The 26626-nt window shown below is 38.8% G+C and overlaps 1 protein-coding gene across 3 annotated transcripts in view; it reads left to right on the forward strand.

Moving 5' to 3' along the window:
• The window catches only part of LOC106091920 (DNA repair endonuclease XPF), a 245084-nt gene continuing 218458 nt past the window's right edge, over positions 1-26626 (forward strand). Inside the window, exons 1-9 of one of the 3 annotated variants that reach the window (XR_009398113.1) lie at positions 1-326; positions 389-550; positions 610-1206; positions 1262-1416; positions 1479-2368; positions 2428-2676; positions 2746-3258; positions 3330-3559; positions 3629-3769. Coding sequence is in view for 1 of the 3 variants with exons in the window: in XM_013258621.1 (XP_013114075.1) it covers positions 106-326; positions 389-550; positions 610-1206; positions 1262-1416; positions 1479-2368; positions 2428-2676; positions 2746-3258; positions 3330-3548 (3006 nt within the window). In the remaining 2 variants the exon portion in view is untranslated. Of the gene's footprint in view, positions 327-388; positions 551-609; positions 1207-1261; positions 1417-1478; positions 2369-2427; positions 2677-2745; positions 3259-3329; positions 4459-26626 lie in introns of those variants that run through there. The other 2 variants (XR_009398112.1, XM_013258621.1) reach the window with 2 other exon arrangements.

Below are 26626 nucleotides of genomic sequence, written 5' to 3' on the forward strand. Positions count from 1 at the left end.
CGCGGTTTGGCTTGTTTAATTTACAATTGTCAAAGCGTCGTTTCGCGAAATTGGGAAACTGGATGTAATTCTGCAAAAAAGACACCGTAATATATATACAATTATATGGAAGAAACAGAAGAAGCTGCAACTCATCGTGACGATGGGGAGCAACCTGGTTGCAGTAAAATTTTGGCAGACCAACACCAGAAACAAGAAGATGAAGACCTCGCCAACATAGTAACGGCCGAGGAATACTTAATGCGCAAGGACGTTGTGCTGTTGGATTACGAGAAACAAATGTTCTTGGACATGGTCCATGCAGATGCTCTAATGGTTTGTGCCAAGTAAGTTTGAAAAGGATTTGTCTTTAGGTAGACCTAACATTATGGTGCACATTTTCTTGCAGGGGCATTACATATCAACGAGTATTATTTAATATACTGAAGGCTTACAGTGATGCCGGCAACTTAATATTGGTCATCAATAGTTCTGATTGGGAAGAAGAGTACTACAAGAATAGGCTGGAAAAGAAATACATACACGACGTGGCCAATACTGCAACAGAGAGGTAAGCAAACTCCTTTCTTGGCCCAAATGGTTATAAGTGGGTTGCTTCTTGCTTTGCAGAGAGCGAGTATATTTGGAGGGTGGCGTACAATTTATCAGCACACGAATTTTGGTTGTAGATTTGCTGAAGCAAAGAATTCCCATAGAACTAATAACCGGCATCGTAGTATTGCATGCGCATACCATAATTGAATCCTGCCAAGAGGCCTTCGCATTACGCCTCTACCGACAACGCAACAAGACTGGTTTTATCAAAGCCTTCTCCAGCAGCGCTGAGGCTTTTACCATAGGCTATGGACATATTGAGCGTATTATGCGCAACCTGTTTGTGAAGGAACTTTTTATTTGGCCACGTTTCCATGCGGTGGTGCAAGCTTCGCTGAAGCCTTACGAGGCACAAACCATCGAATTACATGTGCCTTTGTCCGAGAAAATGAAATTGATGCAGACACACATTTTGGATATCATGAACTATTTGGTGAGGGAAATTAAGCGCATAAATCGCACAGTGGACATGGAGGAAATAACGGTAGAGAATTGTGTTACCAAGAAATTTCATAAAATACTGCAGGCCCAATTGGACTGTATATGGCATCAGCTGAACTCGCAAACTAAGCTCATAGTGGCCGATTTGAAGATACTCAGGAGTCTTATGATGTAAGTATAAATTAATGGGGCTTAAAAAGAAACTTTCCTAGTTAACTCATTGCAGCTCAACCATGTACAATGATGCTGTGAGTGCTTATGCCTTGATAAAACGATATAGGACCACAGAATATGCCCTCAGCAACTCGGGATGGACCTTGTTAGATTCAGCCGAGCAGATTTTCAAGTTGTCCAAGGAAAGGGTGTTCAACGGGCTAGGAGGTAAGTTTCAACGCGTTGAATTTCTTTTGTATATCCTCATCTAAAGTGATTTTTGTGAGAAGAATTTGAACCTGAACCCTGCCCAAAATGGAAGTACCTCAGTGAAATATTAAAAGTTGAAATACCTGCCGATATGAAACGCACCAAGCCAGATTGTTATGATCCACCTAAAGTACTCATTCTCTGCCAAGATACTCGCACTTGTTATCAGCTAAAACAGTTTCTAACCCAAAGTGGAGAACGATACCTATTGTATACGGCATTGAGGCAACAAATTCCTGTGGGTAAACTTGGAAAGTCTTTCGAACAGATACAAGCAAACAAAGATTTGGAATTGTCTTTGCCGCAGCCACCAATGAAGTCATATTCTCAAAAGACTAAAAAACCGAATTTGAAGGACACAGCTCCAGAAACTGATGAAACGCCAAATGAGACGCAGGTGGACGAGTTAGCTCAGCTTTTGACTCAGGGTGATGTGGAAGTCATGGAGGCTAACTATTTCCAAGAAAGCTATATGCTAACCATGACCCAGACTCAATTTGATGATTCGGATTTAGGTCAAATGAACGACAGCGGCACTGGAGCCGACACCAGCGTGGATAACTCTGTGTTTGAACCTTTTCCGGAAATGGAGAATCTCGATATAACAGCGGCAATAGCAGCAAGGAAACAACCCTTAATTTGTCTGCAAACATTTAAAACGGAAAGAGAGGGATCTGCCGCTCTCGATAGGGTCTTGGAGGAGATAAATCCACAGTATGTTGTAATGTATCACTGCAATGTGGCCGCCATCAGACAGTTGGAAATTTACGAAGCTCGCCAGAAAAGAAAGCTCAAGGATCGCATGAAAGTCTTCTTTTTAATACACGCCCGCACAGTTGAAGAACAGTCATATCTTACCAGCTTGCGTAGGGAGAAACAGGCTTTCGAATTAATCATAGAGACAAAAAGTGTAAGTAGATAGAAAAGCTAAGCCCGCTGATCGACTAACAATTCAAAATACCTTTACAGAAAATGGTTATACCAGACTATCAAGATGGTAAAACCGATGAGGCTTTTAATTTGTATAAAGCCTACAAACACCCTGAAGATGCTGTGGAATCTGCCAATGCCCAAAGTCGCAAAGCTGGTGGTCAAACAAGCAAACTGGGCGAAGAAGAACCTACACCCAAAATTATTGTAGATATGAGAGAATTTCGTTCGGATTTGCCATGTCTAATACATAAAAGGGGCATTGAAGTTCTGCCTGTTACAATAACGGTAAGCATTTACATCTCCTTTTATGTATTAAAAGGTCAAAATAATAATCCACTATGTATTCTCCTACAGATTGGCGATTATATTCTTACTCCAGAAATATGCGTTGAGCGCAAATCTATTTCTGATTTAATCGGCTCACTAAACTCAGGTCGTTTGTACAATCAGTGCATACAAATGCAGCGATACTATGCCAAGCCCATATTGCTGATTGAGTTTGACCAGAATAAACCCTTTCATTTGCAAGGAAAATATATGGTATCCCAAAATACAAGCACCACCAATGCCGATATCGTACAAAAACTGCAGTTATTAACTTTGCATTTTCCCAAATTACGTTTAATATGGTCTCCAAGTCCCTATGCCACGGCCCAGCTCTTTGAAGAATTAAAATTGGGCAAAGAAGAACCGGATGCAAAACAAGCAGCTGCCATAGGCGCAGATGATATAGGGGCTTATGATGATTTGAAATTCAATGCCAATGTCTATGATTTCCTTTTAAGATTGCCAGGTGTTAATACCAAGAATGTGCACAAGCTTATGCGCCATGGAGGCAGTTTAAAAGAGTTATTAAAAAAGTCACAGGTAAGTGTTCAAATAAACACTGACAGCATGACAATGAATGTCTCTGATAATGTCTAAAAATTTGGTTTTAGGATGAGCTCGTGGCACTTTTGGATTCAAAAGAAAATGCAAAATTATTATGGGACATTTTGCATGTGGCCCACCTGCCGGAAAAGGATGAAGTGTCTGGTTCGGCAGCTATTTTGGCGGCTAGTAAACAAATGGGCACTCATTCTCGTTTTAGAAGAGGGGCGGCAGCCAATGTGGGTGCCCGTGGTGGTGGTGGATATATGCGTAGATTTAAGAACTAGAATATAAAATGGTACTATAAGCAATAGCCCTTACATGTTTGTTACGATACTAAAGGAAATATTTTTAATTACATTTATAGCACAAGAAAAAAACCCAGCCAAAACTAACTCAAGCAATCAAGATAAGCTATTTAAGACTAGTCTAAGTGAGGAGAATCAAAGATAAAATATGAATAACAGAACCAAAATAGCAAGAAAAAGAACAATACCAACATCGTGAGGTAAGTGACTTTTTTTTCCCTTCGCTGCAGATGAAATTTATGTAAATAGACGTAATCCCCTGATGAAGTTGCCAAAAAAGTGACGCAACCTTGGGATAAAAAGCTCTAACTCTATAATTCAGTAAGTAAAATACAATCAACTATAACCATAGCTTGACCAAACCAAGCAACGAGAAATTTCTTGTTGTTGTTGTAGTATACATTTCCTAGAATCAATTTGGTATATATGTAGTACGTATGCTTGACAGTTTTGTACTTGAACTTCTCAACGTTTAAGGAATGTTAATGCCTTTCCTATCCCACTGATAATTAACAATCAAATGGTTCTCCCCATTGAATCTATGTGTGTATGAAACTGTCATTACCAAGTCATGCATATGATTCTTAGCATATGCATACAATTTTAATTGGATATTTGAAGTCTTGGCATAATTGTGTTCAATTTTTAAAAGGCAGCATGATAAAACAATTGTGTGTGGTATGTGATCTACTGGCTGTGCACTACTTACAAAAATTGACAGGTAGATAAGTTAAATACAATAATTACACATTCCTCAAACAGTGTTCTGGTTTAACTAAGCTGCAAAGTTTCCAAGTGTTATTGTATTGTGATGGAAATTGTGGAAAATAAGACTTATTATAAAGACACACGGTTTCAAGATTATAAAACGAATTGCTTGCAGAAATAATCATAAGTTGTTACTGTTACGCATACTTGAATGTAGTGGAGATTGGGTAGCTTTTTACCCTATCTCAATGTGGTGTCTTTTGTGTTGTTGTCCCACAAAAAAGGTGATTAACGATTTAATTTTTTATCTCAATAAAAATAAACCTTTAATGGCTTGAGGTGGCAATCTAAGCTTCCAAAGGGATTTCTCTGAGAGAGAGAGAGAGAGAGAGGACTGGCCACAAAACATATTGGCACTATTGGAGGTCCTTACAAAACCAGAAGCAAAGCATTGGTCTTCAGCATGTCTTCCAAAGTGATATGTCGTCACCAACACAATCACCCTTATTCCCGTTGTCGAAGGCGAAAATCGACAGCTGTTGCTGTCGAAGCCGAATATCACATTATACGCGTTCGACAATTTGAGAATAGAAAAATATTGTGGTAAATAAAAGAAAAAGTAATGTATTGTAAAATCAGTTCCATGTTCCATACTCTTTTGACAAACAGACCCAATGAAGTTCAAATTTGACATTCAAATTCGACTTACGTTATGCCAAAAATGTAAACGAATATTCGTCTTCAACAACCATAATACCATTTTGTTAAAATTTCAACATTCGACTACGCCATTGCCAACCGGAATAAGGGCGAATGAGACTTTTGCCAAGAAAAGCAAAGTGAAAACCCTTATCACGCAACTCCGTGACATGTCAGGAGGAATATCTGGATGTTTAGGGACGCGGTCCGACAATACATCACCGATCCATTCACAAAGAGCCGGCTTGCAGGATGTTCATTAGGTTACTGTTACCAATGCGATTTCATCGGTATCACCTGTATATACAGGCCTGTTTCGGTTTTCGAATTCTCAAAACAAAAGTTTTGCCTAAATTTTCTAGGCCTTGACGACGATGTTACTTACTACATAAAAATTGATAAGAGTGCAATCCAACATAGATACGGCAAGGCTTCCAAGATAAGATATAAGGAAAACAAATCTTTCGTTTTCCATTTTCGTAAACCGGAACAGTCTTGATAATCCTTGACACGCACCATCCAAAGCAGATGAGGAAAAAGTCCTACCTAGAAAAACTAGATATACTCTGGGCCAATAAAGATCCGGATAGTGTAGGTAAGACGAACCTATCCCCAACACACAGGACCCTTTAAACCTATTTATATGCCCGCAAAAACCTACTAATCTGACTGCAGAATCACCAAGGACTGCTCCAATTGAAGTGGTCAGATCTGGAGACGGTAGCTGGGTCAGAATAATTTTTAACGAATCAATCTGTATACTTATGTGGCTACAATAACTACAAAAACCTACCCCTTCAGGTTTGAATTGGGCCACATAATCTTGAAGCGCTTAAAGCCCCCGATTTAAAAAAAAGTCCATTGAGCCTTATCTCAAAAAATAAACATAAGCGTAGAAAGCGAAAAGGGAGCTTAGCCCACCCCTCAAAAAGTTTAAACCTCCCAAGAATTTTAAAAATTTCATCGTTTTCGATAAAATTAATTAATTTTATTGATATTTAAAGGATTGTAGTCTGATAAATTATTTATGTATACAGTTATTTCAGTTGGATTGAAGGGCACGCAAATAACAATTTGGTTTGCTAGCCCCTTCGCTCTGAGGCCCTAGGTATATTGGGTTGATGATGCCACTGCAATCGATAAAATATGCAAAAAAACCTTAACTTTTTTTGTTTGTTTCTCTTTCGAGATGAGCTCAATGATCGGAGATGCAAATGGAAAAGGAAAGCCAAAGATAGCAACACACACAACCCACTATGGGTAGCGTTTCGTCTTTGGTTAGAAGATTTTTCAACCATAGGTGCGATGGCTTCAAGGGCCGTGCGTTGGTATGTTGTACTTGAATCGTATTAATAGCAAAAACGCATCTATTATACAATTACCACATTAACCACACTCTACAACCCTGTCGGTTAGCTGTACTTTTCCTAATGCATGTATTTTTGTGTAATGACAGACATTCTTTCTGTGACAAATTACCCTTCTTCCGTACTACACATAATTTTGTGCATCTGCTGGAAGTTGTATTGATGGCATCGAAAGCGAAGACAACGGCAATGGCTCGCTGTTGCTCCGGGCACCAAGGTTCGAATCCTGGCCGGCAAAGGAATTTTTAATTTTTCAATTTTTTTTGCCTGTTAGGGCGAGATCATTAAATTTTACAATTTTTGTTTGTTTCCCTTTCGAGACGAGCTCAATGATTGGAGATGCAAATGGAAAAGGAAAACCAAAGATAGCAACCTAAACATTTGATTGAATTTACCATGCATTTATGTTGTTTTTATACCCACCACCATAGGATGGGGAGTGTACTAATCTTGTCATTTCGTTTGTAACATCTCAAAATATTGTTCTGCAACCAGACGCTCAACGCCTGGATTTAAACCATAGATAGGCAACAACACACATCCATCATTCGGTCGAAGCATTGTTGTTATTTAAACTGTGTTAGTGTGCCCATCATTGGTTTAAAAATGTTTCAGCGGTGGTTTCCCCTTCAAGTGTTGGCCACACTTGTGAGGAAATTACCTTGGGAATCAGCCCTGTAAACTTTTATAGCAAGTGGTGTCGCTCTGAGGTATGCGGTTCGGAATCGAAAATAAAAAATGTTAGCTCGTTCTCATTGAGCTTAAACTTCTCTTCAGGGCTGCCAGATTTACTGATTTTTCGGATATTTGCTGATTTTTAGCTTCAGAAATAGCAAAGTGCCAATTTTCCGATTTTTGCTTTAAAAATGCCGATTTTTTTTAAATTTGGCATATTTTTTTACGAAATTCGTCTAAAATTGGGTACAGAGAGTTTTAAGGGACATTTTTATAAAATTGCCATTAATACAGGACTCCTGGCGGAGGCCACCGTAGCGCAGAGGTTATCACGTCTGCCTATGACGCTGAACGTATGGGTTCGAATGCTGACGGAACTATCAGAAAAAATTTTCAACGGTGGTTTTCCCCTCCTAATGCGGGCAACATTTGTGAGGTACTATGTCATGTCAGCATGTAAAACTTCTCTTCAAAGAGGTGTCACACTGCGGCACGCCATTCGGACTCGGCTATAAAAGGGACGCCCCTTATTAAGCTTAAAGCTTGAATCGGACTGCACTCATTGATATGCGAGAAGTTTGTCACTGTTCCTTAGTGGAATGTTCATGGGCAAAATTTGCATTTTTACAGTACTCCTGATGGTTTTTTTCCCTTTCAGAGCCTATATTCTATAACTCAGAAATAACAGCTAACTTTTTTTTGAAGCAACACTTCTGATTTTCCAATCAGCGATGCTGGCGGAAGATCCATAATTGTCCCAGTTCTCCTATATCTTGAAAGAATTTTAGTTGTTGTTGTAGCAGTGTGTTGTACACTGAGGTGGCAGCCCTTGCCGATGAAGGGCTTCATCGGGTCAATCCGGTACGTACAACCGGCTGCCATGGGATTGAAAGAATTTAATTTAATTTAAAAAAAAAAATCCAGGTTGCTTTATCAATTCATTGATGAGCACAATCCTCTTCTACTAAAATATTACCAATCCCATGGCAGCCGGTTGTACGTACCGGATTGACCCGATGGAGTTCTCCATCGGCAAGGGCTGCCGCCTCAGTGTACAACACACTGCTACAACAACAACTAAAATACTACTCCAGGTTGCTTTATCAATTCATTGAATTTTTTTAAGGAATTTGCTGCATGTAGACATCTACTAAAATACTACCAATCCCATGGCAGCCGGTTGTACGTACCGGATTGACCCGATGGAGTTTTCCATCGGCAAGGGCTGCCGCCTCAGTGCACAACACACTGCTACAACAACAACAACAACTAAAATACTACTCCAGGTTGCTTTATCAATTCATTGATGAGCACAATCCTCTTCTACTAAAATACTACTAAAGAATTTTAGTAGAAGAGGATTGTGCTCATCAATGAATTAATAAAGCAACCTGGAATTTTTTTAAGGAATTTGCTGCATGTAGACAGGTTTTGGATTTCGCATATGTACCTCATCCTCTCATTTTCGTGTCTCATAACACTGTGCTAATTAAATAGCTCCTCCCTTTCGTCTCGTAGCTTTAAGTACATGTAACATAATACATTATTTACATTCTCCTTGTGCTTAGAGTTACTAAAGAAAGACTTGAAGAATACCAGCAGTGTCTAAGGAATTCTTCAAACGTTTAAACTTCATGTGCATTTGCTCATATTAATTTGCACAGCTAAGAAATTCTGAGTTGTGTGTGTGTGTGTGTGTGTTGATGAATTGCATTTGTATTTTAATTAAAAACAAAATATTTATGAAGCAAACCAAACCGTACAGCAATTGAAATAGAACTCTTTAAACAAATTTCTAGTGTTTTGTAGCATTTAAGAGGATTTGAATCAATGGACCAATCAGTCATGACTGTCGTCGCCTCGGCAGTGTCACAAACTTAGAAGACGGTACAATGAAACAACATTTAGGAATCCATTAAAGGTCTTTTGTTTACGTGTCATTGTCAATGTCGCCGGTATGGTATAAGAGGTTAAGTTGTTTCCTTTCGCTTTGTGCTAGACGTTGTTTAATTGAATTAATTATGTCAGAGTCTCTGAAAGAAGCCAACCCGTGCTCCTTTGCAACCAGTAGATGTTTGTCAGCACAGTGTAATTTGATTAATTAACGCCTAAATGTATGCAGTCTATCAGCGTGCTTTTTTCTCACACAAATCCCCTTTTGGCTTTTTCATCCGTTGAATGCCCTTGGTTTTATTTCATCCATTTGCTTTACTTTTTATTTGGGTATTTGTTGCGGTTTAAATCTAACATTTCCTGTATCCGATGGCAACAGCTTGATGATGATGAGGTGATGGTGATACTGTTGCTGTTTAACAACATCCACTTAGCGATGGACACTTTGATAATGGTCTTTCGCCTGTCTGTCTGTTTGCCCATTTGGTATTCATTTCTCCCTTTCGGCCATGTTCGCTTTCTGTGTGAACGATATGAATGAAGTCCGGGTATGCATAGTCCAACGGAAAATCCTATCTTTTTTTTTCAATAGATTGTGGGGGGAGTGATTTGGTTTTGGCCAACATATAACTGCAGCAATATTTCGCAGATTTGCAACTAATACTTGCCATTTATTAAAAGGTGTGCTTGCTGGTTTGAAAGGGAATTATGTGCTGTAGTTGCGAGGAATTTTAATTGAAAACATGTTAGCTGCGGGGATGTCTAGCAATGATTGGAGTGGCTGGTTAGTTACCAGGTTACCGAAGTGTTAATGGGTAGTGGCTTTTAAAATTTTTATCAATTTGATCTCTGGGAAATGGAAAACAGGATTTTTGTTTCGTTGACAGTTTGTGTGGGTTTTATTGGCTCATATTGCAAAAGTTTTTATATTTGGTATTTTTATCAGAGAAGGGCTAAAAAACATGGTTTTTATTAAAAAATATGGAATGTAATATACCATTAAGAATAAATCAAGTTTGGCCCAATGATGAATAGCCTCCAGTGAGATGAGTGTAATCGAAGGTTAGTTCTTATTGTGTAATGTGTTGTGATATATCTCTCGTTTGCTTGGTTCTGTTGAATATCCAGATACAGAAACTCTGTGGCTAAGGTTACAAAAAAGTGACGTGTGGATCCAGGTCACAATCGGGACACACATTCTGCACGTTGGTATCAATCCTTGCTCTGTTGGTAGAGGTCAATTTCCTCAGAGGTTAGTTTTGGCCCATTGTGATACTCTAATTAGAGGGATGAAAGTGTTGAGAAAGAAAAAGAGTAAATCTCTAGACCAAAGATCATACAACAAAAACAAAAGGTTAGAGAGTATTAATGTGCACCTTTGGAGGAGCATTGACCAGCATTCTACTAATGTCTATTCCGTTTAGATTAGGTTGAAAAGGGGGTGCGGTTTTAAATCCACCCCATTCCACAATGGACATACACCTAAGCCAGTAATCGGCTTGTTGTGCGCTCTAAATATTAAAAAATAACCTCGAAAAGAAAATCCAAGTTTGGAATTCCATGCTACTGACAAAACCCTTAATTGTTTTCCATGCCACGCCCCTACGTTGGTTCATGTCTGGTATTATGTCGGGCATTGACATAGGAAATGCTCCAACGTCTCGTCATCTTTCCCGCAAGCCCTACACATGCTATCACTTGCCGCACCGATTATAGCTCGTAGTCCTATATGTCCCGTTATGATACCCATTCAGAAATAGACTTGTCTTCTCACGATCTGGATCTCCCCATAGGATTTTAGTCGTCCTACAAACCATTTCGCTGTTCCACATGCGCTTTCGTCACCTACTGTACCAGAAAGTCTTCGGGTTAACCAAGCTTATTGACGGCAGTTCTCTGTTCTTCTGCTTTCTCATTCCCAGTTACTCCGCTATGGCCGGGCACTTGAAAACTATTTGCGATTATACCCCGTCCATATTTAGTTATGAATATTTTAGTTTTTTTTTTTATAACCTTTTACTCCTCACTCTTTATTTCACTCTCTTAAGTAGTTTTGTAAAATTATTCCCTGATCCTATGGTGTGGTTTTCCATTTGCATTGATGCCCATCGTAATTTGCATAGACATTTGGCTTCCATTAGGACTTGTTTTTTGTTTGTTTTAACAATTTGTTGCTTTCATTTGTATCTCAATTAACAACGCTAGTGCTGGCATACCAAAAACTTATTCGAGTTGTTTAATTGAATGCTTAATCCAATTCTAAGAGCCTTCCACTTCATTTGACTTTTACAGTTTGAAGAGTTAATGGGACTAAATTTTTGTTTTGTAATTATTTCCAAATGGTTGAAAGGAAATTGAAGTCCTCATTGCAACTTGACATAGAATACATGTATGTTTATGCAATAGGATTGTGGATTAATAGAAGGAAATATTTTCCGCATGAAATGCATTGTAACAAATAGATCTGTTACGTTTAAGAATTGGACTACATTTCAAATCCTATTATAACTCTAACAAAGCGTAAACATATTTTAATATTTTGGATAATTAAATTTCCCACGAAAGGAAAGCATATACAAAATGTTTGCAAACTTAAATATGAATATGAATGACAATTTTCAGCGGTGGTTGTATGTCCTTACTACTGCTGGCTACATTTGTGAGGTGTCCTGCCATGTTAAAACTTCTCTACCAAGAGGTGGCGTTACACTCAAAAAATTTTGGACCTCAAGACTAGTTAAAATAAACTAAATTTGTGCAAGATTGGACTTCATATAGCGCCAAAGAATTATATGCTCGATGTTAGTTCAACAATTTCTTAACAGCTCATATAGTTTTTACATAGTATATGCCACAGTCATCAAATTCAATTTTAGTTCAACACTAACTAACAGTTATTAAATTATGCTTACTTCTAAGCATGTTACTGTGAACTCAAGAAAAGAAAATTGTAAACTTGTTGGTACATATATTGAATTTCAATTTTCTTTAAATAGTTCACTTTTACCCATGTTTGGTAAACTGCTTGCTTATTCCAAAAAAAAAAATAGTCTAAGTAAAATTACTAACACCACCTGAGTTTTAAACTATTTCATCTATACACATGGGAAGTTAGTTTTATTTGCACAAATTTAATTTTATAAATATATATTTTTATGTATTTTTAATTAAAAGTGAGTAAAGATCATGAACTAACGTGTATTATGTAATCACCTCATATCTACGACAGACATTTTTCTGGGTGTATGCAGCACGCCGTTTGGACTCATAACAAGGCACATTATTATTGATCTTAACATTTAATCGGACTGCACTCGCTGATATAAGAGTAGTATCCTTTGATACTTAACGGAATGTTCATAGGAAATTTAGTTCACATTTGAAGACTTACAAGCATTTTTAATTTTGAACGAAAAATTGTTGACCAATTTGCTATGTAATTCAAATTACATATACTAATTTAAAAAGACTTGACAACTTTGAATTTATTTTGTGAGCGCACTTTTACACTAATCATCAAACTGTCACTCTCAACTTATTCAGTAAACTCTACATTTTCATTATGGTACATAAGTCTGTAAATCATAAAAATGTACTCCCGAAATTCGGAGTTGGTGACGTCTACTTTCAGAGCGTTAGCTTCAATTTTTTTGGCTTAATGGGTTAGTCAATTGGGTTATGCGGCGTCATTGGGTTATGCTTCTTCGTCGGCTATGGCAATCGTCACGATATCGTGAATGGACAACGATACCGCACCGTGCTCACTGATTATTTTTACCCTAAATTGGAAGATGTGGTCCTGCACAATATGTAGTTCAAACAGGACGGTGCCACAAGCCATATAGCACTCATTACAATTTGGTTACCGTTTGGTACGGTTTGCATGCCGGCGGTGTCATTGGGCCTAACTTCTTCGTCGGCTATGGCAACCGTCACGTTACCGTAAATGAACAACGCTACCGCACCATGCTCACTGATTATTTTAACCCTGAATTGGAAGATGTGGTCCTGCACGACATGTGGTTCCAAGAAGACGGTGCCACAAGCCACACAGCACACTTTACAATCGGTTGATTGAAAGGAAAGTTTGATGAGTCAAGTCCTTACCCGATTATTGATCACTTCTTTTTTATAGGTCACAAATATTGTAATCGAGTTAAATAAGCATTCACTTACTTTGCTTACTTACTTAATTGACTATTACAGAACGTTTGTTCCATTATCCGAACTTAGAATAGATTTCCAAGCATCTTCTGCGCTATTTCTCTAGTTTCGAGATGCCTTTCTGCACTTGGTGTTTTAGGTCTACGTGTACCTTAAGATTCTTTTTCAAATGATTTTCTGGCTAGGGGTTATTCGTTCATTTATACATGACTATGCCATTATCGTCTTGTTAAAATTTCTCTACCAAGTGGTGTCACTATGCGGTACGCCGTTCTGACTCGGCATAAAAAGAAAGGCTTAAACTGTCATCGGACTGCACTCATTGATATGAGATACATCTCTCATATTAATGAGTGTTCCTTAGTGGAATGATCACGGGAAATTTAGTATTTAGTGTGCCCTTATCACCATACTGTTTGTGGCTCATTCGACGCCCCTATTCTCCACTAACGCAGATTAGTCCATAAATTCTACGAATAACCCTTTTCTCAAACACACCATGTAATAAACCATCTGCTGCTTTGACGCTGAAGGCCTGGGAACCAAATCGATTAATAAATGCGCTTTTTATGGTCCCAAGATCTTAAATCTGTCGATCGGTCTATATGCCATCTATATCCAAATATAGACCGATTTGAACCATATAAGCATTGAATGTCGAAAAGCCTAACATAGCTCACTGTGGCATATTTCAGCAACATCGGAAAAAATGCGCCTTTTATGGCCCAAGACCTTAAATCGGGAGATTGGTCTATATGGCAGCTTTTTCCTCATATAGCCCCATCTTGACCATAGTCGGTACGAATGTCGAGAAGCCGAACGCAACACATCGTATCAAATTTCAGTGAAATCGGATAACAAATGTGAATTTAATGGGTCAAAGAGCTTAAATCGACAAGTCGGTGTATATGGGGGTCAATACCAAGTTATAGTCCGTTATAGACCATCTTCGAACTTTAATTGCCTATGGACATAAAAAGAGTCAGTGGAAATTTGCATTTCATCATTTTTAAAGCATGTAGCGTGATTTCAACAGACATACGGATATGGCTAGATCGTCTTCGATTTTTACGACGATCAAGAACCTTATAGGTCAGACGAACCTTTTAGGGTCAGAAATGGATATTTTAAAAAAGTGTTCCAAGCGGAATGACTAAACGATTATACCCCCATCCTTCGGTGGTGGGTATAACTATTAAAAGAGTGCTGAGTTCGGCCGAACCAAACCTTATATACCCTCCACCACGGATCGCATTTGTCAAGTTCTTTCCCCGGTACCTCTCTATAGGTAAACAAAGGATAATGGATTAGAATTGCGCCATATAGGGGCTGAAGAAGTAAAATCGACAGATCCATTCATATGAAAGTTATTTTAGGTTATGGAGCGATTCAAGCAATAACCTAACATAGCATAGGAGAAGTCGTGCAAAATTTCAGCCAAATCAGATAAGAACTACACCCTATAGGGGCTTAAGAAGTGAAATCAAGAGATCGGTTTATATCGGAGCTATATCAGGGTTTAGATGGAATCAGGCCATATTTGGCAAGTATGTTGGAGGCCGTAGAAGAAGTTCAGTTCAGTCAAATCAGATAAGAATTGCGCCTTCTAGCGGTTTAAGAAGTATACTCGGGATATTGGCTTATATGCGAGCTATATCAATACATGGACCGATATGGTCCAATCCCAACCGACCTACACTAATAGGAAGAATTGGTGCAAAATTTCAAGTTTCTAGATTTACTCCTTCGAAAGTTAGCGTGCTTTTAACAGATGGATGGATGGCGATCAAGGTTATATTTTCTTTATAGGGTCTAAGAATAATATTTCGATGTGTTACAAACGGAATAAAGAAGTTGGTATATCCCCATCCTATGGTGGAGGGTATAAAAATATCCTGAAATCGACTATACTGGCTTCCTGCCCTACATGAGCTAAAGTTGTTTGAGTTTCATATCACTAAAATCCCTTTGACAATGACAAAATAACATTGAAACTTCAAACTCCGCAACATTTACAACTTCTATAGAGTCCCTCTATCCGGATAGTGTTGTGGTGGTCATTGCAACCACAGCAACAACAATGGTAATGAGGCAACCACATATACTCGGTTGAGTTTATGGGGCAGCTAAATATTTTTGTGTGGCTTAAAAGCCAAATTCATGCTATCATCCATTTAAATACAGTGCTGGCCATAAACTGAAAGTGCATGTTGCTTTTGATAGAAAAGAAACAATGAAAAGGTGAATAAATGTTGCGGAAACATTATAGCCATGCAAATTTACCCATGAACATTCCGCTAGGGAACTAGGGCAAACTTCTCATATATCACTCAGTGCGGTCCGATTCAAATTTTAAGCTCAATGATAAAGGGTCTCCTTTTTATAGCCGAGTGCGAACGGCGTGCTGCAGTGCGGCACCTCTTTGGGGAGAAGTTTTTACATGGCATAGTACCTCACAAATGTCGCCAGCATTAGGAGGCGATAACCACCGCTGAAATTTTTTTCTGATGTTCTCGCCCGGATTCGAACCCAGGCGTTCAATGTCATATAAACCGTTCAACCGATATGACTTCTTTAGCCTAGAGAGCGCAATTCTTAACCGATTTGGCTGATATTTTGCACAATGACTTCTACTGTGACCGGTCCATAACTTGACATAGGTCCCATACCAGTAGATGTCGCCTCCGATGAAAGCAAACCGATGGCCGGTCAATTTTGTTTCGACTATAATCCAAGGTTTTTATCATTTCATACGTTGAGAGAGAACTGGAGTTTTCCCTTTTCTTCGTTTTTCTTCAAGTCCATTTTATTGTGCAGCACTGTTTCGAAAGCTGCACATACAGAACTCTGTCTAGAGCCAAACACATATCACGCATGAAAAAGTTTTTCCCGCTACCCCAGACTTTGACTAACATATGCACTTGCATTTTAAGCATTTAGGAAATGTTTTCCCTGTGTAAATTTTCCCCTTTCAAACAAAGTGAAAAGAATTCCTTATGGTTAGTGAGTTTCGAGGGCCTGTAGTTGGTGCTGTTGTTGCTGAGGCGAATGCAGGGATATGTGCAATCCTGGCTTGCCTGAGCTTTGTTGCTTTTGTGTGCGTGTGCAGAAACTTGGAAAGGAAATAATTCAATTTGTTTTAAAACTCTTCTAAAAGTATGCCAAGGTATGTACAGAGAATGTTAATAAGGTAATTAAAACGGTAGGGCAGTTTCATATGAAAAGTACAGAGAAAGTGTGAGAGAGAGACTACAAAGTTGAAATGGCGCTATAAGCATAGAAATGATTGAAATTTCAAAGGGTTTTAAAATTTATAGCACAGCAAAGTTTAAAAGAGATATAATTGAAATATGTTGCATACTTTTAGGCATTCGTTGTGGAATAAATAAATGCCTATTTTTCCACGTTTTGTTGTTTTCAATGATCCCAAAATAATACTTTCCGATGTCAACCAACCATTTAAAGTGTTAAAATCATATTCCATTGCCAAATCAAACCAATAAGAAACGCTTAAAGACAATACAAATATTACACAGCAGCCTTAATCTCTTCAAATCTCAATTGCCCCATGTTTGCAGTAATGTACACATTACCAAAGGGGGAAAATCACGCTTGCTGATACATTAGCAATCAAAGAAAAAGTGACAACGATTCGCTTTTTCTATTTGCCATTGACTGCGAATAGAAGACAGACAAAAATAGACAAATAAACTGGAAACAAACATTTGCAACCTTATCGATGGCAATTTTACACGCTGAAATGAGAGCAATGCGATTATCACACTTTGCTCATTACCACTGTAATAAGTGCTATCACAATGTGGCATCTTAAATGGCTCCCAGGCAATGCCAGCACAAACAACGAAACCAAAAGTAAACTTCCATCGTATCGTCAGATACCCACCTACACAAAAATCTCTTTAGACTGGGCTTCGAAAGAAGACAAAACAGAAATATTCTACCATACTTGTTTGGCAAGCAAGGAACGCAGGCAGCTGGTGGCAGACGATAAACGCTGCAAAAACAGCCCGAAATTAATAGAAATGCTGGAAAACGGAAACATTTGTAAAACGCCTAGAAGTGTGCGCGAGCTCACATAAAGAAAGCGTAAAGTCATTACCTTCGATGATTACAAAGGAAACAACAATAACCTTTAAATGGTTATGCCTTAGGATGTCACGGATATGCCATGGAGTTTTACACTTGGTTTACATAGTTGTGCCATACTCGTAAAGCCACAACATTTCCCGGTTATATTTTGCAAATAAACATTAACAGTACATAATGAAGCAACGTGGTTTCTTTAGAATGAAACGAATAGAGAAATAGAGTAACCGACTAGATGAGTGTTTCTTGAGGAAGGTATTCAAAGGCGGTTTGAAGCGACCACAATTGATTCGCTATAATTGTGGGGAAGGCAGCCGTAGCGATAAGGGGAGAGAGTTGCATTATTTGCATATATGGTTTAAACAGAAAAAGTCAGTAAACAAGGACAAAGGACATTTATCTGTAAGAAGTCAAAAAGTTTTTGGATCGTCCAACGCATGAGTCGAATGCATGCGTTCTTAATCTTTTTCGTCATTAACTATCCTTTCTACTTATCAGCATTATCTGATGAAGACGGTTTGCTCCTTGTTTGCAGTTTTTGCGATTTGAATTTTATTTCAGGCTATATTTCAGCATTCCCAATCCTTACTATATTTCTGCTCAACATGTTACTTACTTAGGTGGCCATTAAAGAACATTTGTTATAATAACCGAAAGTAGAATAGTTTTGCGAGCGCATGATCTTCTGCGCTCTTTCCAATATTTGATACCCAGTTTCATAATGTCTTGGCGTATGCGTACGCCTTATCAGCGTATCGCCTCCGGTCTTTAACAGCACTGCCGGTAACTTATCAGCTCCTGCTGCCTTTTTGGTTTCAGCCAGGTTACTGCTACGGGGATCTCGTTCTGACTAGATGATATACATTATATATTGGGTTGCCCAAAAAGTAATTGCGGATTCTTTAAAAGAAAGTAAATGCATTTTTAATAAAACTTAGAATGAACTTCAATCAAATATACTTTTTTTACACTTTTTTTCTAAAGCAAGCTAAAAGTAGCAGCTGATAACTGACAAAAGAAAGAATGCAATTACAGAGTCACAAGCTGTGAAAAAATTTGTCAACGCCGACTATATGAAAAATCCGCAATTACTTTTTGGACAACCCAATACCTTCATTAGGGGTTGGTCGGATACCAGCAGTTGGGAAAAATGTTCTTCCCATATCCTCAGCACCTATCTGTTACCAGATTTCCTTCTTTATCTCTGCAGGAGGATAAGCCTATACCGAAGCCATCAGTTTGAATTTGGTTAATTCGCTCACATGCACGTCTTTCCATTTCCTTTTTCTTCTTGCTAAAGGGAGGTTTCTCCTCTCTTCTTTTCTCCCGGTACCTCTGATTCGCCTGTCGCGTTGCTACTTACTGTAAAGTTGCCCTGGTTGTACCATGTGTTCCTTGGGGGAGGCTTCTTATGGTACCAAAGTACGGATATTGCAGCTCTTTCCATGAAGGGGGCAATGATTTGCCATTGCGCGTTCTGCTATCTGGACAGGGAGTGATCGTCGATCGTACGTCTAATACGCTGGCTGAATGCCTTGAATTTTTATTAAAAATTGATTCCATTGGGTTTGGCGTATTTTGATCGATTGACAATCATGTGCCCGTGTAAATCCTTCGATGTCGGCTCAGTCTGGTACTGTTAACTACCAAGTTCTTTGACGCGGCTAAGCCTATTAGCCTCAATCCATTATCGGAACTTTTTTCGTTTAGACTACATTTTCCGACTGTTGGGCCAAAGATATTTTCTCTCTCTTTGGGCGGGGCAGCGGTGGTATTCTGTAGGCGCTAGGTGCTTGTAGAAAATATCTTTGGTCTGCTCGTCCTTATCTTCCCTCGGGGCATGGGCACAAATAAGGCCGATGTTGAAGAATTTTCACATTTTGCGGATTGAGGCTAGCCTTTCATCCACCGGAGTACACCTTGAGACAAGGTGTTTCAGTCTCCGACTAATCACAAATACGTAGCTAAATTCATGCCTAGTATCATGACACCTGTAATACAGGGCATCACCTATTGGTGTCGTTGTGACTCCTTTCCTAAGCAATCGCACTTCCTGTGTGGCGGTAATATCGGCTCTGTACTTTCCAGTATGTCCATCCAGTATATTGCACCTTCTCTGTAAACAGTCCGAACATTCCATGTGGGGATATGCAAATCATGGTCCTTAGAACGTTTACGAGGGTCGCCAACATTGGGGCAGTTCGTGTTTACTTTTCTATGGTTTTCACAGTAATTGATTAGTTTTCCGGGTGCGGGTTACTGGTTCAGCCGCTTGCTTCAAGATCCGATGTCCACTTCCAGGCGTCCCTAGTTTGGGAACAGACGCTGCTTTTGGTCATTGGTTATTTAAAGGCGCTTTAACAAGCTTTGTCATTTCGAGTTTCATAGCCAAAAAGTATTTAAGTGTTAGGCAAAATTTTTTCTGAGAAAGGTGTCAATCTTTATCATATCTATGTTCTGAAGACTATTTTTATACCCTCTATTCATAGCATTTTTATACCCTCTATTCATAGCATTTTTATACCCTATACCTTAGGATAGGTATTGTGCGATTTTTATTCCCGCGGGAGGATGTTCGATGATTTATTAGATGTATGTGGTCATTGTGAGACCAGTTCTGACCTATGGAGCATCGTGGAAAAGAGGACTCGTACGAGGGAATCCCAGAAAGTCCAGAGACTGGCCTTCGTCGTGGTCTCAGGGGCACTGAAATCCGCACCGCAGGTAGGTCTGGAAGCGATGAAGGACATGCACCGCCAAGGTTGAGCTTAGGCTGAGGGGGCTCGGCATGCTGAAACTGTCCTCTGCGGATGCGGAGGGTAGACCGAGAGGGATCTCCGACTACCTGGCAATGGTACCGACTGGGATAAGGGCATTCAGGATTCATTTTCCTGGGAGGGATGAATGAAGGGCGAATGCTGTGTTTGAGGTGCATGAAACTTCGATCTTCACTTGGCTTCAAGATGGAGTCAGGGACAGCTTTTTGGGTCTACTCCGACGCACTCGATATTGGTATGTCTCTGTGACTGCCGGAGTCGTGTACGTTCTTTCATAAAATTAGCCCCAAGAAATACTCTGGTAAGGGATCAACCGCCCTTAAAACAAATGATTTATGTGGACAAATTCTTTGAAGTTCTTGAATAGCCTCCGAGTCTCCGATGTGACGCTGACATGGGTTCCCGGACATGAAAGAATTCACGAAAATGAGAGGCCGGACGAATGCGCCAGGAGGGGTTCTTCTGCGCCTTGCGAATCATGCCATTTGTCGAGCTATTGAACAAAGAAGAAGAGATGGCCAGAGCGGCGTCGGTGGCAAGATGGGACTCGGCGGATGTTTGCCGGACTGCTAAGGCGCTCTGACCTGTCATCGGGCGGAGGAGGACGAGAGAGTTACTGGCGTTCGATAAGAAGTCAATGAGGACCATAACCGCACACTGTGTCATAGGCCACATGGTAATACCGCATAATGACTTCTGCAAGAATTGCTTTTATGAGGATGAGGAGAAGACTACCCAGCACTTGCTATGTTAATGTCTGGGTCTGCAGGTACGCAGACTCTCCTTTCTGGGTAGGCGGTTTTTCTGCGATCTGGGTGATCTTGCGAACGTACCTCTGGGAGGTCTCTTTTCAGTCATTACTCAGCTCCCCAAAATGGTCGGTTGTGATTTTGCAGAGTTTAAGCTAATGAAAAGGACCTCCTTTTTGTAGCCGAGTCCGAACGGAATGCCTCAATGGGTGCCTCTTTGGGGATAAGTAGCTTTATGCATATTCCAAAAGGTAACTTTCGCTAACTAGTGAATGTTATAGCTCATCCCCGCAATAAACTATTTCCCTCAATTTATTCCCATTTTGCTGCTCTACGAATGTAGTGTTTGGACTCAAATCACATGCAACTTCCGTTCACTGTTTTACTGTTTCCGTTTCGATTGGGGGGTTTCTGGTTACATGGCTAGCAATTTGCCGTTTAGCTGCTGCTGCTGTGTCTGCTAACTATCAAAATATTTTATTGCAAAGTTAGTTTCAATTTTAAGACCCCTCTTGTGTAGGCATTTGCCTTCTGATAAACATGAAACTTCTCTTGGAGGAACAACCACAGAAGTAGGTTCTTTGTTAAGAATAGTGAATTTAACTACGCCTTTTGTTTACCAACTTCCGTTTCCGTTTGTTGACGCCTCAACCAGGCGAAAAACTTGCGGTGCCGGTGTTGGCTGTACTGGGCAATTTTTCTTTGTCTGTTTCTGCGCAGGCACTTTTTAAATGAAGCTTTGTGGGAGTGTTGTGGGCCACATTAAGAGTTGGCTTTAATTTAATTGTCAAAATAAATACCCTTGTGCTGGCCGCCTGGTGTTTTAACAAAGCACTTGATGGTCATGGCGCATTGCCTCTTCCAAACAGACGACGACGAAGAAGAAGAAGAAGAACTTCCTTAAATGCAACGCATTGCCGCATATCTGCAAATTGATGACTACCATTAAGATACTCAACTACTGACTTTATGTTGAAATTCATAAATTAGATAAACTCCTCTCCAGGCGCAGAGAGAAGAATGAGTTTTAATTATTTTAATTACTTAAGCAAGCAGCAGAGCCGTTCTTTCCCTCAAGTACATTAGGCATAGATCATTGCTTCCCTTTTGCAGGAAGCAAATGAAAAATGCTTCATTGTAATGAGAAATCTATAAGCGATTAATATGGCTCTTCTAAATTCATGATTTGATTAATTTTCCATTTTCTAAAGATAATACTTGTGTCACACACACACACACACATTTACTACCCTGCTGCGTTGAAGGCATTTTTGCAGCATCCATCCATTCATACATCCTTTGCCAAGAAGAAGTTAATTCACTTAAGATCCTTGCTGGCAAACATGAAATTGGGGGAGTTGGGAGTACCAATAACGCAGTGCCAAGCCGTTTTATATTTCCAACACTCACTTGAACATGTTTCGGCTCTTATGTCCTCAGTTAACTGAAGTTGAACACTGTGAGTGACAGTATTCTCGCACAAGTTAAATTATCAAAAATGTTGACAAAAAGAAAGAAAATGAAACGAAACGAAAGTAAAGTAGAGTAGAGTAGAGTAGAGTACCTCTCACTATAACATACGCAAGCCTAGCACCAGATTCCCTGTCGGCGGATATCCTCTAATATTTTTAGCTTTAGAAACTGCCCTCACACACATAGGTACAAGCCCGCATGCTTTTGCTCTAGGTTTTTGTTTTTTGTGGATGTCCTTTGGCTACGGTGATACCCCATTTGCAGTTTTTAATAAAACGATTTCGTTTTTTTTGTTCGGCATTCTTTGCAAAAAACGAGAGAGAGAGAGAGGTGGATGGAAAAGTTTATGAGTATGTGCCAAACTGTACTGGGGTAAAAAATGAAGTAGGTCCTTTAATGTTTAACATTAATTTTGCAATAAACGCCAGGAAAGGACTTGTGCTCTTTCCCCCCAACCCATAGGTGTTTTGTATAAGACCAGCCAACTGAGCGCGATCATGATATGAAAAATACTTGGCATACAATACCTATCATACAGGCAGTGCTGTTAAAGAGCTCTTTAATAATTGATTAAAAGAATATGTCACGTGCTCAAATTAGTCTTTTTCAAGTAAAGTGAAAACGTCGAAAAGACATGGAATTTTTAAAGTGAAAAATTGCTGTCTTCAAATGGACGTTGTAAGGGGAGGATATAGAACTTTATTCTTTATATTTGCCAAGAAACGAAAGATTTATGTGATAATCAGATTTTAAAAGGCTTTGCGAAAAAACATGGTATATTAAACGTCAAGCAATGTGGAAATGTTATTCATTGCTTAGGTTCAGGTTGAATGAGTAGCCCACCATTAAGCTAGGATCCTAGCGAGGACCCAGCAAAAAGTCACATTACCGGGTCAGTGGGTAACCCGAAACCAAATTCAGTAACCAATTATGTTCAGGTTTATCCTCTATTTTACTTTAACATGGGCATGTCGTTGGAGGAAAGTTCTTCTGAGTAAACATACCACCAGATGATAAATAATTAATTCTTTGTACAAATACTGAAGTACTGAAAATAATGACATACCTCTAAACTTACCGAAGTTTGGACAATAATATTACCTATTTGTCGGAGTAAAAAAGAGTCCGTTCTGATCCTTATTTCTAAACATGCCAATAAAACTCCAAATTGAGAATTGTGTAACCTGGTTATACAGTTTTCAATACACATAGGAATGGTGAAAAGCAGGTAGGTAATAATCTACCCCCATTTCCTATTTCGAAATAAGATTTTCTTTCTGATTTTTCGCGCTCCCTCACATTTCGAATTCAGGATAACGAATCTGATGTCCGTTTTGGTTATCAGACGCTGGCGTCCGGAAATCCTCTTCAACCGGAAAACAGACACAATGTCTTATTCAAGTACTGGAAATTTCCTATTGATTACAAATACCGTGAAGTTAGGCCAACAATTTTTGAAAATTTGATATTTGAAAATTTTGAACCCCTTCATTCTACGCGAAGGAAACGAAAGGAAATTCAGTGTAGATAGCGAGTACGCAAAATTCTTCCCAGAGAGGAATCCCGGAAAGTGTCCAAGAGGGTACTCAAATGAAAAGAAATTTAGAGAATATAACGAATGCGTAAAATTTTGTAAGTTTGCCCGGGAAGGATCCAACAGGGTCTTGACTATCTTCTTTACAGCTAGTATTTAAAAAATTACAAATAATTTCTATGCTTGGGTGCAAATGTTTGTTCCATATTGGTTTGATTATTGGTATTCCAGTGGGTAATAATATGTGCTTACCTAGTTTTGAAAATATTTAAAGATGAAAGAGAGAAAGGAAAAGCAATAACTGGCTAAGGAGCAGGCATCTATCTAATGCATGATGCATTATTGACTTGAACACTAAGGTGTTCCAAAATTCTTTTCTTTGGAAAAATATTCTTCAAGTTCATTGTACAAAACAAATTACAAATTTGCCCATGAACATTCCACTAAGGAACAGGGCAAACTTCTTACATATCAATGAGTGCAGTCCGATTAAAGTTTAAGCTTAATGATAAGAGGCCACCTTTTTATAGCCGAGTCCGAACGGCGTGCCGCAGTGCGACACCTCTTTGGAGAGAAGTTTTACCTGACATAGTACCTCATAAATGTTGCCAGTATTAGGAGGGGAAAACCACCGCTGAAAATTTTTTTCTGATGGTCTCGCCAGGATTCGAAGCCAGGTGTTCAGCGTCATAGGCGGACATGCTAAGCTCTGCGCTAAGGTGGCCTCCTCAATAAATTTGAAAAAATTTTTAGAAAAACTAATGCAGATTTAAAATAAAAAATTGGGCAGGGCCCGGTGGGGACTCGAACCTGGACAGACGAAGCAACAGCGAGAGCCGTTGCCTAGCGTTTGAAACCATCCATACAACTTATGTTGTATAAATGACATGTGTATACCATGGAAGCTATGTAGTAGTATAGAAAATAAGTCTATCTCTACAAAGAAAACACATGCGGTGTAAGAAAAAACCAAGGGTGAGAGGTGTCAAACTTGTATTACACAGAAAAAATAAAAGTCGGTTTCAATCTCGAAATTAATTGATCCAATTCGAAGCCAGGTGTTTATTAATTGTAACTGCTTCAATCACGAATGATAATATCAATCACCGTTTTTGAAAAATAAATTAAAAATATTTTCAATTACATCAATTAAATATTCAGTTAAAAAAATGATTGAAATTTTCCATTCATTTTTTAGGATCAATTAAAAAAATTGTAGACATTTTTTTGGCCTCCACACTTAATATGCTTGTAAAGTCTTCTAACCAAAGGCGAAATGCATCCTATTGTGGTTGGAGTGTTGGGATCTCTAGTTTCCCTTTTCCATTGCAATCTCCGTTCATTAAGCTCGTCTCGGAAGATAAAAAAACGAAAAATACAGACTCAGCTATGCAATTACTGGCGCCCAACACGGGGCAAAGATGGTATGTCTGTATAAGATGGAAAAAATGAGTAACTTCTTCTTAACAAAATATTTACATAAATATATCATTCGGGTCCCATGCTGAACACCATCTTACAGGGTGGCAAAAATGGAAGTAATCTAAATTTCAGAATCCATTCTTTTTTGTTCGATACCACCACATTTTTCCTTGAGTTGCAAGAAGCATAAATGTAATATAATGGTATTTTGGCCAATACCCGTACAATGGGTTTCGTAAGCGCATATTTGTTACGAGGGCTGCTATATAAATTTCATGAAAATGCAAATTTTTATCATAAAAAATGGTTTTATTGTTTTTCATAGTATCCTACACCATAATTTATACACTTTTTCATATATAAAAGCACTTTTTTTGTTAAAGCACTTTTTCTAGTCCGATTGAGACACCACCTAAACAGGGTTATTTAAAACTTCATTAGATTTTTCTGGCGTCGAAAAGCATTGACCAAGCATTTTTATCTTAATGTGCGGGAATCAAAAGAAGTCATTAGGGGTCAATTCAGTGCTGTATCAATTCGACGTTTTAGTCGATAAAAAAGGCGGCGGTTTGCGCCGATGGACAGTGAGGGAAAATCGAAAAAAATAGTAAGAAATATGCCGTGTGCGAACGTGTAGAGACATATCTTTGAAATTTGGAATGGTTGTAGTTGAAGTGTTCGCAAGATCGTGTGCAAATTTTCAAGATTGTCCCTAGATTGTCCGAATGCCTTTTTTCAGGCCCCTAAAGTTGGTCACCTTGGTATTTTGAAAATTTGTTGGGGCTGCCAAATCTTCGTTTGTGGTCCGATTTCCAAAATTTTTGCAGGATAGTGCTCAAAAATCGCTACAAAAAAGTCCGCTTGAGGTCTTTAATATCTCCACTGGTTTCGGGGATATTCGACTTTTAATTTATTTTGTTTTGCTATTTTGACCGAGACCTGCTTTTATTTATTGGTATTCAAAAGGGGTTTTTTCATTTTATTGCTATTCAAAGGGGTTTCAGATTTCGTTACAATGTAGCTTCCATTTCTAGTTTTAAGGTTATACCAGTGTGAACTTGTTAGCACTTCGTGTGAGCTACCCTATAAATAGTATATCTTTGATTGCATTTGGTTTTGGTTTGGAATTGCTTTAAATGAACGCACAAATGGTCTGGCGCCCAACGGGTGATACGTTGGGATTATGAAAACTTCGCGATGTTTCCTCTATCCCAAAGTAAATCGAAATAATATTTAAATATTTATTGTCTTCTCAATTGACATTCTTATAACTTCTTACCAAACAGTAATTGCAATTATTGGCGCCCAACGTGGGATATCGTCGGTTGGGAAAGAAATCTTCTTTATTTGCAGTTGAATATAAATTAATCCAAATTACTGATTAATGGTTTGATGTCTTTAATGCTTTTAGTTATGAATAAGTAAGATTTTCTGAATAACATATCATTTATAATCACTTTTATTGCCAAAAAAAAGAGTCCAATATTTT

This window comes from Stomoxys calcitrans, chromosome 4 (genome assembly GCF_963082655.1).
Source record: "Stomoxys calcitrans chromosome 4, idStoCalc2.1, whole genome shotgun sequence".
Classification (NCBI taxonomy): Eukaryota; Metazoa; Arthropoda; class Insecta; order Diptera; family Muscidae; genus Stomoxys; species Stomoxys calcitrans.